This window comes from Stigmatopora nigra, chromosome 9 (assembly GCF_051989575.1).
Source record: "Stigmatopora nigra isolate UIUO_SnigA chromosome 9, RoL_Snig_1.1, whole genome shotgun sequence".
Classification (NCBI taxonomy): domain Eukaryota; kingdom Metazoa; phylum Chordata; class Actinopteri; order Syngnathiformes; family Syngnathidae; genus Stigmatopora; species Stigmatopora nigra.
Genome location: NC_135516.1, coordinates 12,142,825 through 12,159,603, shown reverse-complemented (window position 1 = coordinate 12,159,603; position 16,779 = coordinate 12,142,825). Strand labels below are relative to the sequence as shown.

The following is a 16,779-nucleotide window of genomic DNA, read 5'->3' as shown; positions in this document are numbered from 1 at the left end:
GTTAAAACATTTATTTTTTTAAACCCAATTTTGGTGAAATCATATTTATATATATATATTTTCTATTATTTATTTTATTTTTTATTTTATTTTTGTAAGTCCATCCAACTTTTGACTGCAGTTATCTATATAGTAGTATAATAGTATCTATTATAGTATTAACATGTATTACATTGATATCTCCCATTGTTCCACAATGCTGTTTTCATTTTGATCCATATGAAACAAAGTGGTGGAAATATTGGATGATGGATTTATTCACTCTGGATTATACATAGATATAAACGCTAAGTGCATTATGTAACATCTTTTACTGCGACATTTCAAAACAGGCCTTCATCTAATGCAACTTATCTTCTACAATAAAGCGGCTGAAGAGGATTACGCGTAGCCACGCCGCCAGAGACGTCACGGTCAGTCCGACAAAGTGGAAAGAGGTATACACACCAGCTCTTTCTCTCCATATTTTAAAAAAGTGTGCTCCTTTTTTGTCTGTTTTCAAGCACCATGCTACATCCTCTGATCATCGGTATCATGACCGTCAACACGTCTCTGACCGTCATCTACTGGACTTTTCTCCTGGGGGACGTCTACTTCAAGTGGATGATGGAACCGGAGGACAAACCCAAGAAGTTGGTCACCCCAGCCTAAGGGGTCGTCCGTATGGGCCCACCTGACGGCGTTGTATGCCGCCAGGACTCTAGTCGGCTTCTAGTGCATTTCTTTGGAGCTCTTCTAGCTTTCAATTCCTTCTAGGTTCTTTTTTGTTTGTTTGAAAGAAGAAAACAGGTATGTTCTATCACAAAACCACATTACATCCTATTATATTCATAATCACACAATGTATTGTTATTAATCTGTTAGATGCTAATATCCATGCAAAACCAACAGTATAGTATACCATTATACAAGTATAATGAGATTTAAGGCTTTCACTGTAGAATGCAAAAAAACAACAACAACAAACAAACAGACAAATAGTAAATCAATCATTGGATTGGATAACTTTATTCATCCTGTATTTGGGAAATTTTGTTGTCACAGTAGCAATAGGGTGAGAATACAGACACAGAAAAATACATTTTAGACATAAATTTAAACTAAAAACAGAAAAAATGGTTAAAATATTACAATTATTGTTGTTTTAAAAGGGTGAAAATCAGGAAATTTAATATACATCTATACTCTTCATTTTAATTTGATCCTAAAACAGAAAGTTGGTACATATACACATACATATACACATACATATACACATACATATACACAAACATATACACAAACGTATACACAAGTGTACATACATACACATAAATAAATAAGTCATCAATATAATTAGTAGTCAACACTGAATAAGTGGTCACACTAATAAGTACAAAGTGATGTTATAGTTATAAAATGCAGTTTATGAGACATTTACAGTACTTAAGAGTGCTCCATACTTTATCCTGGTTTATATAAGTGAATATGTAGTCACTAACAAGAAACCTGCTAATCTGCTGACTGGCGTAAATGTATCCACCTGCCGACACATCCTCATCTGATGTGTGAGCAAAATCCTAATCGAGGATTAGCGAGAGGAACGCCCGTCTAAAGCAGATGAAGTCTCACAAGAGAGACCTTTTGAACCAACAGCGCTTTTCCATCTCGCTCAACATGAGCCACGAATTCTACTGCGGTCTGCATCCCGTTTCTTGGTTCATTCTTTTCGCCAACGTAGCCCTCATCATCATCGAGTGGCAGTTTGTCGTCAGTCGCTTTGTCCACATTAATATGCCGCAGAAAGATAACAAGACGGAACCCTAGTTGGAGGAAATCTGGAGGAACTGCTAAGGGTTCGCTCCAGCCTAGTTTATTTTTTGGTGTTTTTCTTTTAAAAAACACATAGAGTCAAATTAGGATGGTATTTTTGTGCTCTTTGTGACAAAAGGCTCCATTTAAGAGGTTAACTTTGTTTTTCTTTTTTTGCAGATGTACCTGAAAGCAACTAATTTAGAGGACCCTGCTTTTAGGAAAAGAGAGACAGAGACAAATCTTCATTTCCAGGTACAGAATCTTCTTTTTCTTTCATTTTTCCTACTTTTATATCTCAGGAGATCCAGTTTAAACGTGTTTTAAGGTTTTTAAACTTACCATTCGTCCAGTTTTTTTATATTTTTTATCTGTATTTAGCACCAAAAAATAATTTTGGGGTATCTTTTTGACACTTATAGCAGATAAAATAGTACATTACCTTTTTCTGTCATAAATAAAACAATTTCAAATTATCTGCGATTGGCTAGGATAGCCTCTAGCACCCCCTCAAACATATAAATCCATTTAGTCTTCCACTTATCACCATTATTATCCCGAATGAGTGATTAACGGCCTATGTTATGCTACCCTCCGTACACAAAAATACAGTGAAAGTATCACTATGATAATAATAGTCATTTCTATCCATTGTAAAGCAAGATAGGCATTTCCTTTAAACTATATCTATATTCTACAAGCATATATGTATGTATTTTCATACGTAGAGTAGTCTAAGCCTCTTTTCTGTATTACCTAGCGTCCACTTGTCAGTGCTTCGTAATCCCAACCCAGATGGAATGCTGATATTGCATAGTGACACGCCTCAATCCTATTAACATTGTCCTATATTTATTCACCTCTCTCCTGTCTCACCACCATATTGGACTCCTAGTAAAAGTGCCTCAAAGTGGAATTGTGTAAAAATTAGACCAATCCCGTTGTTTAGGCTATTTTGGGAAAGTCATTCCTTAAAGATGACCAATCTGCAAGGGTGTGCTTTGTTGGACATTTCAAGCCACTCAACCGAACAGTTTGATACAAAGAACTCACTTTTTTTTGTTGAAAACAAGTCGACCATGAACCCAGTTGCGTCCCTGAACGCCTCACGGGGGAGCTTGCCAGTGTTTGAACACAAGAATGAAGATTTTAGGCGGAAATTGTTCCTAATGTAAAATAGGATGTATAATTTGACTATTGTTTTATTCACTTAGATGCACAAATGATAAAACTGGTCTGTTGTAATAATCCACTGGAATTTTCCACCTTTCAGACTGGATTTTTGGGCCTAAACTGGTGAAGGAAAGATGCAACTGGGAGCTCAAAGTCTCTTGATGGAAGGAGAGGAAGAAGGGATGTTGCCAGGTTATCAGGATCTTCCATCCAGGCTGCTATATTGTCCGTGGAGAAGCAAAGAGCGAGAAAAAAATCGAGCATCCTCACATGGCGTGACCTTCACCTGCCCTTGGAGACCACTCATCTCCTCCCTCTATTCTTTAATGATGCCACCTGCTTTGTTTTCAGTCATTGGATAGTCTCCCTTTAGAGGAATGCTTCAGTAAATGCTTTTATTTTGGTCTTTGTATACTTCAATGACTCCAATCATAATACCAAAACTCACTATTACACTTTCAATGTGTATATTGTTAACCATTCCAAATCTTACTCTGATAAAAAAGTTAAAAATGTATAATATTGGACATATTAGATACATTTATATATTAGGAAAGTCATATTAGATATAATTTTCTGGTGCGGAGCTGTAATTTGCATCAAGTGTTACTGTTGAACTAAGCTTCTTTTCAGTAAACAACTTAACAAAACATGTCGTGTCATTGCTCTTTTTAATCATTCATATATATACAAATATATATATAATATCTGCAACTGTCAGCTACATTGAGATCAATGGGAAAGCCAAAGGATTAGTCAAGATTTGCCTTAAACTCTATTGATATGGATAGACAGGCTGACAGGTAGAAAGAGAAAGTTATATTATATTGCTTCATTAAAAAAAAGTAGATAAAGAAAATGGGAAAGCCAGATAGTTAAGGGCTGGATAAAATAAATACCATAGCGTACTGTCGATATCCTGACAAGTACTGCTCAAGATCGATGAAGAAAACGAGAAAGTGATGATACAGAGCAAGAGACCGAGAAAGAGATGATATTAAAACTATCAATTAATAGCTAAGTGAGCACCAGATAACGGAATAGCTAGCAAGAGCATAACCAAGACCACAAGACAGCTGTCAAAAGACTTTATCATCAACAGAATAGAGCTTGACACGTGGTGTACCTGTCTGAAAGGAAACGTCGTCATAGCCAAAACATTTATCTGACCTTGAGGGCGCCAAGCTGCTTTAATCTACTTCTATGAGCTCAGATAAACGTGCAGACACGCATGGTGCTGAAGAATGCCCATAGCAATTCAGGAGAGATGCAGATTTTTGCTTCTAGACTGATTTCCTGACCTGTTCGATCCTTGCAAAGTTTTGGAAGGCCATGGAAGTGCCTGTAGACAACTTAAGGATCCGTTACAGAGAGGACGATGGGACGGTGTTGTTTGAAAGCTACGTACCGCCGTCCAGGGACGCTATCCACCTCCCGACCTACATGCTCTATCTACTCATTGCCGTTTTCATCGTTTTTGGGGTTCTCTACGCCATTATTGGGCATCTCATTAAGGATTTAATCCATGACTTGGCAGGTGAGTAGCAAGCGGTGATGTTAGTACATCGTATCTTATGTTACACCTTGAAACTTGATGTAGATTAGCATAATGATGATATTATACATAACATCATTATGTTTTGCAGACTGGCTCTTTGGGGAACAGCCCGAAGAGGTGGTGGTCAACTATTGTGAGGCCAAGGATAAATTTGTGGCCGACTGGTGTCCAGAAACCACGCCCGAGCTGCAAGAGATGGCTCGAGCTGAGGAGAACAAGATGGCCGACAAAGACTTCATGAAGTCGCCCGCGATCTGGATCATCTCCAACGAGCCCCGGGGTTCCAGATCGGGACCCCGGGTAGTCTTTGGGAAGAGGACTTGAGGAGAATGTGCACTAATGTGCTGTAAAAACAAGCTATAAATATATAAACATATGTATTATTTATAGTCACGGAAGGACATCTAGTGCTTCTTACAGTTAGTGCACGTGAAAGAATATTTGTATATATTTCTAAATGCATTTGGGTTCTAATAGTTGCTTTGTATAAATCATGAGTGATTGCTTCCATCTTCTGTCACAATGCCACAATGTGACATGGTGCTTTTTGTTTTTGTTGTTTTTAACAAGATTACTTGTTCAAAGTGACCGTTTTAATTGAATTTCCTATGATTGACTTCTAACAGTGCAATAATCCTATTAACTTTGCCCCACTCGTAAACCCTATTTTATAAAATCTAAAGCCTAAACTAAACACCATGATCAATCAGTGCAGATAATGTAATCAACAGGCACTATGACATCATATATTTTTAAGATAATATAATATAAAATAATATAATATAATGTAATGTATTGTAATTATAATATAATGTAGTGCTAATACTTGAATGCCTTTATTGTCATTATACAACTATATAAAATGAAATTTAAAGATTTAGATACAATAAAAATAGAAGTTATGTTAAAAATAAGAAAGATAAAAGATTCCAAATGATCAGATCTGAATCTATTCAGATACTTTATAGGTATTACAATCACCTTTTTACTACATACTGACAAGTAACATTCCTTTCCACTAGCAGTGGACAGATGCAATGGTGCATTCAATTGCCCCTGCAAGTAAGGACATTGTCGTTGATGAATTTCGAGCTAAATATCATGCATATTAAGCGTGTTGCTACTAGTAAAGCTACATTCCGACTGTCCTTCTCATCTTCACGTTGAGACACGCTGCAGCCGAAGAGCGCTTTTGTGTCGCTTTTTTTTTCCTGCCTCCCACTCCTCCCCCTGGTCCTCCCCCTCCTCACCATGCCAAGTTCCAACACGCTCCACTTTGCTCCTTTCCCGAAATGATAGCTCAGGAATACCATGTCCTTTGAATGCCACATGGAAAAACATTGATTTGAACGGAATTAACGGCACCTGCATGGATAGGACTTCGACGCTAATGTGGGGCGAATGTGAGAGGTAAGCAGCTCGTTTTAAGCTAATCTTGCGCCAATGGGAAACAGCGCTGTTTGAATGCCAATTAGCTGAGATTTTATTTTTAAACCCTCTTTTTTCCAACAATATTGTTACCAAATTGTACATTCCACGCCGTCCCTCTTGTCAATAAGCACAAGGCCCGCGTTCATTTCAGCCACCATTTACATATTCGTCATTTTTTGGGGGTGGGTGTTATGTCGATATTGCAATTACATGCGTTATTGGTGGCCTATTTTAATTAAAATGCGACGGCGTAACCCCACAAAAGAAGATAATTTACACGTGATATATAGTGTACAATGAAGGCTAAAGGATGCTAACGAATAGTATCATGTCAATTCTCAATATACTGCAGTGTGCCACATAAAAAATAAAAAATAAACAATAGTGTTGTTTCATTGTGTTCGAGTACAACAATGCGGTGTGTGGACGAGTCATTTGCTCATGTGGTCAACTTTTTAAATCTCTGGCATGCTGCAAATGTCTTGTCATTTTCAGCTGTTTTCAGGAATGTGACATTTGTTGATGGGTAACAAGAGCATTGGAACTGTGGGCCTGAGTGTGTGTAGTGGTATTCTGAGTGGAGGTTGATTTTTAGCATTTGGCTAGCAGGCAAGCTAGCATGGTATACATATTATACATATTGATTAGCTAGTCTAAGGTTTATTGTCATCCCTTTAAAGGTGCCCTGCTGTGTCTTCCATAGGCTAATTAGTGGTTAAACATTAACATAAATTCTTCACAGAAGTGTAAATGTCATGAATGTGAAAAGTTTGAAGATGTCTGTCTTTTTAGTATGATAGCAAAAGATGAAATCATGTTTCAATGTCACGCTGGAAAGAGAGTATTGAATTGTATTGTTGATAAATAATATTTTCAATGTGTGTATAAAGCACTATATGAGACTAAGTGGTGAAAACTGTCCTGAAATATGACTGTGTATGTCGTTTTTGGACTACAGAAATTGCCTAGCAATATTACTGTATGTAAAGCAATAATAAAATTTGGACATTTTTAGGCATGGCTGATGTTTTTTAGTCTGTTAGCAAACATAAAAAATGTGATTATTGTACAATTTTCTCAATTTCAACCCACTGAAAGTTAACTTTATTTCTTTTCACAGTGCTGTGGAGGAGGACACATCATCTGAAGTTACAGGTAAACATTCCCAGAATTCATATAAACATTAAAGTAAAGCATACTGTGTTTTTTCCCTATAATTTAAACTCTTCTTCTGTTTTTTAGATGTGAGCCGAGAAGAAGCTGACAGCACTCCTCTTCTTCAGCCCCACACTCTAAAGGAGTTTGAGCAGGTACATAAATGTCCTTTTTTTAAATGTCTTTTAACAGTGTTTTGTTATCCAAGGACTGTTTGCTCTCTATCGCCGTCTTGTGGTCAAAAGTATGATCGCAAGATGACACGTTCATAATTGTGGTGTATAGTCTTTCTATTTTTGGAGTCTTAAATTGTAGAGTGTTCCTATTGTGCCTTTTGCAAATGGTTCCAACTTGTTCATACTGAATACATATCTGGCACTTTTAGTATCTTAAGGGTTGTTATTTTGGTGCGGATTGATGGGATTTAAAATCAAATTGTCTTTATTTATGGGTATACTGTTATCATACCTCCTGTCTGATGGAGGGAAAAGGGTGATTACAATTGTGTTTTATGTGTATTTTATATAAATATATGTCTATATAAAACAAGTTGCTTCCAGAAATGGGATCACCTACAGCTGAGGGCATGGCATGGAAAACACCCTGAATGGAATCTCTTGGTTTCTCCCTCAGGCCTCCACCATGTCCCAGATATTCTGCTCTCTCTTCTATAGGATTAAAAGGCTCTGTTTTGTTTACATTTGGATATTCCTTTGCCAATAGATTATATACAATGAACCAGAATATAACCTTGATATTAGGGATGCTAGACATATATAACTTAAAGAGCTGAGTGTGTGTGCGGGTGCAGGGAAGTGAACGTGTCATGTTTTAATGCAGTACATGATGTCATCCCTCATATATATCAGGAGACTAAATTTGGTTCCTGACCCATTTTGCTCTGAATTATTGAACGGCAGGATGCAATAGGACACTTTAATGGACATAGTCAGTGATCACATCCGGATGAGGAAGTCATCACATAGTATATATCCAAATTGGATCACTATCTTATTATATGGAATGACATTACACAGAAATATGAATATTTTATAATGGTTTCTTTATCTTTTTGGACAATAGTGAGAGATTGAAAAAAAATCTCAGTTAGTCAGTGTAAAATATTGGATTTTTTTTCTTTCCTATATTTAAGGTAGTACTGTAATGAAGTATATGGTGGAGTTAGAAGTCCAGCCTACAAGGGAGCTGTAGTTTAATGTTATGCATTTTGGTTGTATACTTGTAGAGGCAAATATTTTTGAAGGGTGGAGCTTAGCGTCAAAAGTTTTAGAACAACTGCGCTATTGTATCTGTGTCAACATAAGTGGACCCCGATCGCCAAGGTGAACAGAGGCAAGCTAGTCCAATGAATAGAGTCTGTTGACGTCAAAACTGGTCATTTATTTACTTTTCATGTACTGTAATTTTTTTTTTACTTCATGATTTTAGGAAGTCAAATATACGAGTGTTTTTATTTTTGACTTTTTAAATGCTACATGATTTATTTTAGCTTTTGTTAATATATTTTTTGATTTTACAAAATGATTTTTGAACTAAAAAAATGGATTAAAAAATGACAATTATTGATTTAAAAGGGGGAACATCAGGAAATTGAATATACACCTATTCTCTCCATTTTAATTTCACCCTAAAACAGAAAGTCGGCACTCATGATTTACTTTCCCGGCCCACACAAAATGATGCGGCGGGCCAGATTTGGCCCGCGGACCACCACTTTGACACCAATATTTTAAAATAACAGTGTGGATGTAGAACAATTTAAAAATAATGAAGAAAAATCACACACACACATGTTATAGTTGAAAAAAATGCTAACAAAAAATGCTAAAATCTTTAGCCAAGAGGTCATGAAGAGGATATTTGCACTTGTGTGTGTGTGTGTGTGTGTGTGTGTCAGCTCCCCTTTTTCTCCAGAGGGTGAGACTTCTCATCATATCACAAGTGCCTGTAAACTCAGTCAGTATCTTTCCTGCCCCCACTTCTGGTCTTGGTCCCTCCTCCTCCTCCTTCTCCTCTTCTCCCCCACCGCCACTCCCCCCTCTTTTTCCCCCGGCGGTCTGGGATTCCACAAACGCGTGCTCCTGTAAACTAAACCCGAGCAGCGTCCCTTCACCCTCAGATCACGCCATGGAGCGGACACCAATGCATCTTTGAGTACTCAGGCTGCAGAGATGCCCTCTGCACCTCAAATACTCTTCTAGACTCCTTTTTTTTTAAGAAGTGGGGTGTCAGAGAGGCCCAACTGGGGCAGAATTTGACTAGAGTACCAGGCCGGGGTGTGATATGGAGAAAAGGAGGAGGAGGACCTTTTATTTTTGAAGCTAAAAAGACATGACAAGTGGCTTGGGCCCTTAATTGACGGTCATGTATAACAGTTACCGTACTTTGTCGCAGCACCTGAATGACCTGAAGAAGGAGAACTTCAGCCTCAAGCTGCGCATCTACTTCCTGGAAGAGAGAATTCAGCTCAAGTATGAGGAGAGCAGCGAAGATGTCTATCGAACGGTAAGTGCGCCTGGAAAGTATATAAAGTATATATTTTTTGCTTGTGATTCTTGGCTCGCCTGGTTTTGGTTAAAATTTTTATCATTTTTTAAAAGGGTGATTTTAACAAAGCAAAGAAAAAGCATAAAGTTATGTTTTTTTCAGTTGTGAAGTGGTAAAATAAGGTTGCAGACATTGTTTAACTTTGTATTTAACATAAATAATGTGATGAATGGAGCTATTTTTTGGTGATTTGTTTTACTGCAAGTTTTTTTAATAACATTAATCTAAATAGTATAAAATATGTTGCATATTGCTACATTTTTGCATCATACTTTGATAATGAATCATTATAAAATAGTTAAATAATGTTTCTACTTGTTACATTAACTCATTAACTACCAAAGTGAACCTATTTCACCGCCATTGACGGCAAGAACCGACTTTCCCAGTCAAAATGGATTGGACTTCTTACACCGTCAATGGCAGCTAGCAAGTTAAAAGCAAAAAAATGTAAACAGGCTTTCTGATTTCTGTTTGGGGACATCCCTACTTTGTTTATGTTATTTTCCTGCTAAAAAAGAATTGGCTGCGGATGGGCTTTCCTGAGTAATCTTCAATTTGTTGGCTCAGCTGCTCTGGTCATCAACTGTCAGTGTTGTTTTTAGAATATGAGAAGGTGTCACCAGTTTGCTTAGAAACTTTTGCCACGGTAGCTGCTTGTTGTTTTTGGTGCAGATTTTTAGGAAGTGGGTTTGTGCTTTTTGGGTTTTATTCAAATATTGGCACTAGGTGTTTTGCAGTGTATAAGTGTATACCTAATATGTATCATCTGAACATGGGTTTCTTCTCTTATGAATGAATGTACTGTGGCATCGGTGAATGAATTTTCGTCCCGGATCAATAAACTGTCTCCTGTTCCAGCTACTAATATGGTTGAGTCACAAAAATGGGAAAAATGACTCCAAAACACATTTCTGAATCAGTTCAGTGTCTAATTTAAAGACTAACCGGCATTTGACTCAACTTCCTTAATAAATGGTCCGCCTAATTGTCAATGTTTTTCATTTTCAGCTTATGCATCCGCTAAATTACAAAAATAAATGTAAAAGTGCCTATTAGATCAACACTGTAGTATTAGCTTTGTGTGTGCATACCATAATGGATGGACAGATTTCTAGTCAGTATATTTTTAGTCACTGTATAAGGTTTTTGATCTTATATCTCTCCGCTTATCAATTTAATAACTTTGTGATTGGCGACTAAATCTTCCATACGTGATTGAGGCGGCTGGGGCTTGTTTCATTTGGCAGGGCGGAATGAGCGAGGTCTCGCCACCCGCCCACTGTCTAAACATTTCAGTGAAACCCAGCACAGCCTAGGTGGGCACATAGCGATCCCTCTGGAAGCTTTATGGCACTATTTTTAGCTTGGATGAACGCATTCACATGAGGTCGCACGAGAGCCTCAATGACAGGACATGTTGATGTGACCCTATGCCAGTAAATCTGAGGGGTGTCGGACTCGGGTTGGTTCGCGGGCCACTTTAACGTCAACTTGATTTAACGTGGGCTGGACCATTTTAGATTTTTTTTTTATCAATGGATTAAAATAACTGGATTAAAAGTCCTGAATATTCAGTTTTTTATAGATCTAAAACAATGTTTAATTTAGATTTTTTTAAATATATTTTTAGATTTTACAAAATTATTTTTGAACTAAAAACACAGAAAAAATGGATTAAAAATGACAATTATTGATTTAAAAGGGGAAAAATCAGGAAATGTAATATAAATCTTTACTCTTCATTCAATTTCATCCTAAAACAGAAAGTCGGTACTCATGATTTACTTTCTCGGGCCACACAAAATGATGCGGTGGGCCAGATTTGGCCCCCGGGCCTCCAATTTGACACCAGTAAATGATTGTCAGTTCTCCGTCCTGCAATCCATACCGATATCTTTAAAGATGTCATCTTTGGAAATAATTTGGGATAGACAGTCAATAATATTGCAGCTTCTATCCGTCCATGTCTGGTTTATTTGAGGGGGTTTGTTGCTGAGGGCCAACAGAGGCCAAAATAGCAGCTGCAGGTCTACCCTGATAGGTGTCTATTTATAAAGCTGTTTTGAAGATGGCCGCTGTGTTGTTGACACACACTGATAAACATTCCTTTCAGTGGCTTGTTACATTATCATCATTGTTAAGGTGGCAAATTTAATCATTCAAATAAGAGTACAGCTTGTGTCATAGCTTAGATTTTTCTATTGGGTATATTATAGTGGGTATAGTATACTGAAAAGTCTCATACTGATGATACTACCATAAAAAGTCCCCCAAAAAATAATTTTACAAATCAATGCCAAGACAACTGTTTAGTTTTTTAAGGAAGTCAAGTCATATTATTAAAAAGATGAACAAATACATGAATTGAAAGACAATAAAATACATTAATACAAAATTTATTGTTGACACAGACATTATTTAGATCACCTATAAAGTTTATTTTTTTTGTACTATAACATGAATGAATCATTTCTTGATTAAAACAAACCCCCAAAAAAGTTAAGGACTAGTACAGAGAAAACTTTGGTCAACCTTGGTAGGACAGCAATATAGTAAACCTTTAGTTTAACCTTTGACCACCAGGGGTTCAATATCTTAGCTTCCGTGAATTCACTACTCTAAATATAGCAGCCATGAATGCACTGTCAGATTCTAAACTCATGATATGCAACACCTACAAGTTCTGATGGACTCTCCAGATGGGGAACTTAGGAAAGTGAGATGGTGCTGGTTTTAGAGAGATAGCCAAAAGCTTAGTATTCGATACCTGAGATACACTATACGTTGATTCAGTCTTCCTGATTGTATAACATTTTGAAAGAAATCCCATAAAACCCTTTTCTACCTGACTCTGACACTATTACACTTAAATCGTTGCGTGTAAAACTCAATTGCAATGTACTTTTTTCACTCTGACCACTGACTGTTATGTATTGTTTTAACTTAATTAGAAAAAAATGTTATTTTACTATTGCTACATTAATTAATGTTTGTTCTTTTTCTGATAAAATCCATATAACGCCCTTCCAGTGATGTAATTTATAATCCAGTGATACCTGTTATCCTAAAAATTGGGTGTAGTATATATTATGTATTGAAGTTATATATGATGCAAGGAAATTCTTGGTTTGTTGAAAATGGCTATTTTATCTCATCATGTTAATTGCCACTGTAATAATTAGAATGGGAAGTTTATGTAGTTTAAATTGAAGCGCTCGTGGTTTGATTTGTTGTAGAACATCGAGTTGAAGGTGGAAGTAGAGAGCTTGAAGCAGGAGCTCCAAGAAAAACAGCAACTTCTGGACAAAGCTCTGTAAGTTCACACACATTCATGCGCACTTACACTAACACTAAAGTAGGAGAATATCAGAAAATTATTCACTTGTCAATTGATTAATTGTAAACTAACATCTTGATTGTGCTAGTGTTCTTTTAATGACCAGCGCTCAGTATCTGGAAATGCCATGTGAAGAAGTCATTGCTATTGTAAGATCAGTATATTCAAATATACAGTATTTTCACGACTATAAGGCGCAATTAAAAGTCTGAAATTTTCTCCAAAATAAACATGGCGCCTTATAATCCAGTGTGCTTTATATATGGAAAAAAATTAAAATGTGTCATTCATTGAGGGTGCGCCTTTAAATGCATTGCACCTTATAGTCGTGAAAATACGGTAATTAATTTATTAACAGGTGACAGTTGCCATGTCAAATTGGCAAAAGAAACAATTTGTTTTTTACATGGTACAACTATACATATACTTTTTTACAAGACGGTCATTTAAACCTTAACTCTTGGTGCATTAGCGCTCAAGATGGCAACACATTTGTCCATCCCACTTAAAAGATATTTGCATTACTCAGACAGGTTGAAAATATCTCAGTTATCTGAGCTCTTGCATATGTTGCGGCCAGCCAAGAATCAAGTAGACAAAGTTCCAGAAAGAGACTTGGTGGCGCCAGAATGGCGCGTGCCATTCTGGGAACAGGAACTTTAAGAGAACGAACGCCATTGACCCACAATGTGAGGTAGACAGATGCTCACCCTGTTGTTAAAAAAAAAAAGCATATCTCGGAAGCATGCAGTCAAATAAAAGCTTAAAGGATGGGCGTGACAACTTGATTCATATTTTAGCTCAGCTATAAGTGGAGTGGTATTTTAAAACAGTAGCAGATGGTAGACCATGACATCATATGTATATATTTTTTTTCCCAACAAAACCTGAATTAGCATTAGGCGAATATTGATTTCCAAAAGAACAACTGGATTTTCTTATTTTTTAACAGCACAACTGCGCAGAGTTTAAGCAACAACAATGAGGAAGAAGTTCAGAGACGGTGCCAGGAGAGGCAGGAGGAGATCGAACACATGCAACAAGTTCTCCAAACTAAAATACAGTTCCTGCAGGAGGTCAATAAGCATACTCACAAACGACAACGTTACGTGCTTCTCTCTATATGCGGGTGTGTTTTTTTGTGTGTGTGTTTTTCCAGGAGGCCCAGTTAGCACGCAGTGAGACTGAGAGGTCACTGTCATTAACTGGGTCACACTTTCACACTTGCAACCCCTCCCAAGATGACACTATGGGAGATACTACTGTGGATGGGAGGATTGATAACAATATAACGCCATCCAATGTGAACAATGACAGGTGAATGATGCCCACAAAAATCTTGAACACAAAAAATAATCCACTTTTTTTTCATTCAAAGGTAGTGAGGTCATTACTTATATTTCTAATCTATGAAACACCAACAAAGTCAGTTTCAAATCAGTTTCTTTGTCAAAGTAAGATTATCAAATACTGTTTTCAAATGCATAATATTGTAAACTTGAAAATTAATATATTCAGCTGTTTTCATATTCCACTAGATGGAGCCTGCAAACCTTATAATAATAATATATTTGGGAAATATGTTTTAAAAAATTGTTGTTTACAAATATTAACATCAGAAATATCTTTTATTAAATATTCCAATTTTCTTTGTCTCCCAAACCAAAATGGGAAGTATGGATAAGTAATATAGTTTTTATTTGATTTTCAAAAAATGGAAAAGCCTTTGTTTCATAAAGCTGAAAACAGGCATAAAATAAGAACTTGAAAAATACATTATTTTATTTTAATCCCACAAAAATTGTATATATATATATATATATATATATATATATATATATATATATATATATATATATATATATATATATATATATATATATATATATATATATATATATATATATATATATATATATATATATATATATATATATATATATAAGTACTTTAAAAAGACTATGCTTTTTTCTGTCATGTCATAAAACAATCTTGAGTGACATTGAGTGTGTGTGTATTCAGAATTATCGAGGAGCTGACTAAAGAGCTTCACTCTAAGGAGGCCCTCATCACAGAACTGAGTGGAGAGAAGACCACCCTCACGCTTAGGGTGGGAGAGTTGGAAGGTCAACTTCATGAACTCAAGTTGGAGAAAGACAAGGATGTGGAGGTACATTGGCCCTTTGGGTCGCCACTTTGACACACCTGTGGTCTAAGGAATTAGTCATTTATCTTGTGGAGAATTTCTTTAAGATGCCTGCTGGTGTAGTGGTTCACTCGATTCACTTGGGTTGATGTTATTGATGCTTTTTTTGTGAAGTATATTAGAATTTCTCTTCTTTTTCATGCAGTTTTATCAAGAAGAACTCGGTCATGAGAGGCTGCGAATTGAACAGGAAATGCAGGTAGGCCAACCTATCAAAATAATTGTGCTCAAAATGAGTCTTTCTCTTGGTATTTAATGCAACAAAAAATAATGACAGAGCCAGAAATCCTTATTGTTGAAAAGTAACGCTTATATTTGAAAGTCTGCCTCTATGTGGTAAAGCAACAAACATTATTTTCAGCCATGAACACACACACACATGTTTAAAGGTCACAGCTAACAAATTCAAAAGAGTGTACTTAGTAATGTGTGTTTATATATCCACAAAGTACCGACTCTTCTTACACTTGGAGCTTTATCTGACACCCCAAGGACAAATTTAATCCTTGTATACTTTCCAAAAAAATACACCACCCAACATTGTAAATTGTATATTTGATATCAACTTCATTTGAAGTTTTATAGTCATAAGTTACAGTTCCTTCTTATCGACACAGTGGCTTTTAATAGTCTTTTGTCCCATTTGCCCAGCTTTGTTTATGAAATTTAACTTTCAAATTTAGATAGCATAGTGTGTTTATGTGTGAAAGAATTGCAATGTGGTGCCTTCTATCATGTTTGCATGCGCCAATGCTGCCATTTCCCTCTTTGAGAGTTGACTGACTCTGGTTTCAGCCGCCTTGTCGATAGATCAGGTTGACTTTTGAGCCAGACAGACGCTGATATCGAGTTGATGTCCTTCCAGGCTGACACTCACCCACCATCAGAGCTCTTAATTTGTTCCCCAGACACCACAGTCATTTAGATCCCAATCTTTCCCAAAGCAGAGAAGAGGGAGTATCGTGTTGTCTGTTTTCACTTCCACTGTTGCCGGGCAGAATTGGCTGGGCAAGGGTGACTCCTTAGTTAGATGGTGTAATTTACTTAACAAACTATACAGCAACATGAAGGAAATCTTTCATTCATTTTTAACGTGACGCATATTAATACTGTATTTTACAGTAGGAAAATAAATCACACAACACTACCCGTAATGTGATGATCTAATTAGCCATACATTTAATTTTTCAATGTGTCAAATCTGATATATTTTTAATTGGAACATACATTTATTATGAGTCCAAATTGCAACTGCTGTTTAGGTTTCTTTTGTGTCTGACACTATATGCCACTGGGTAATTAAAAAGAGACATTGTTTTTATTAAATATGTTTTGGTATAATCAAGTGGAATGTTACTATTGTAGTAAATTATTGTTGGAAATCAAGGCTTCAGGTGCAAATCATTTGCAACAAAATGATTTAAAGTTATTATATAAATTATGAGCGTGTTTATACTTAACGTAACCGCTGTAGTTAAGTGTATTTTTTATTTTTTAGAGCGTCACTAATGTTACTGAGCAATTCACTTGTCGAGTCAGTCAAGCGAGATGAATTTA

General features: G+C 36.4%; 1 protein-coding gene and 1 long non-coding RNA gene across 3 annotated transcripts; both read left to right on the top strand.

Annotated features, from left to right (window-relative positions):
- The first annotated feature begins 419 nt into the window (after positions 1 to 419).
- On the top strand, positions 420 to 3,205 carry LOC144201388 (uncharacterized). Of its 2 annotated transcripts, none has more exons than XR_013327322.1 (3): positions 420 to 789; positions 1,972 to 2,046; positions 3,065 to 3,205. It is a non-coding gene; the product is annotated as an uncharacterized LOC144201388 (long non-coding RNA). The 2 variants fall into 2 exon arrangements; XR_013327323.1 differs by lacking the exon at positions 420 to 789 and adding an exon at positions 1,462 to 1,903.
- Positions 3,206 to 4,609: 1,404 nt separating this feature from the next.
- LOC144201185 (CDK5 regulatory subunit-associated protein 2-like) lies at positions 4,610 to 10,663 on the top strand. The gene is made up of 5 exons (XM_077723621.1): positions 4,610 to 5,932; positions 7,074 to 7,108; positions 7,196 to 7,263; positions 9,524 to 9,634; positions 10,021 to 10,663. The coding sequence occupies exons 1-5, from the start codon at positions 5,892 to 5,894 to the stop codon at positions 10,021 to 10,023; spliced, it is 258 nt and encodes an 85-aa protein (XP_077579747.1). The 5' UTR covers positions 4,610 to 5,891; the 3' UTR covers positions 10,024 to 10,663.
- The last annotated feature ends 6,116 nt before the right edge of the window (positions 10,664 to 16,779 follow it).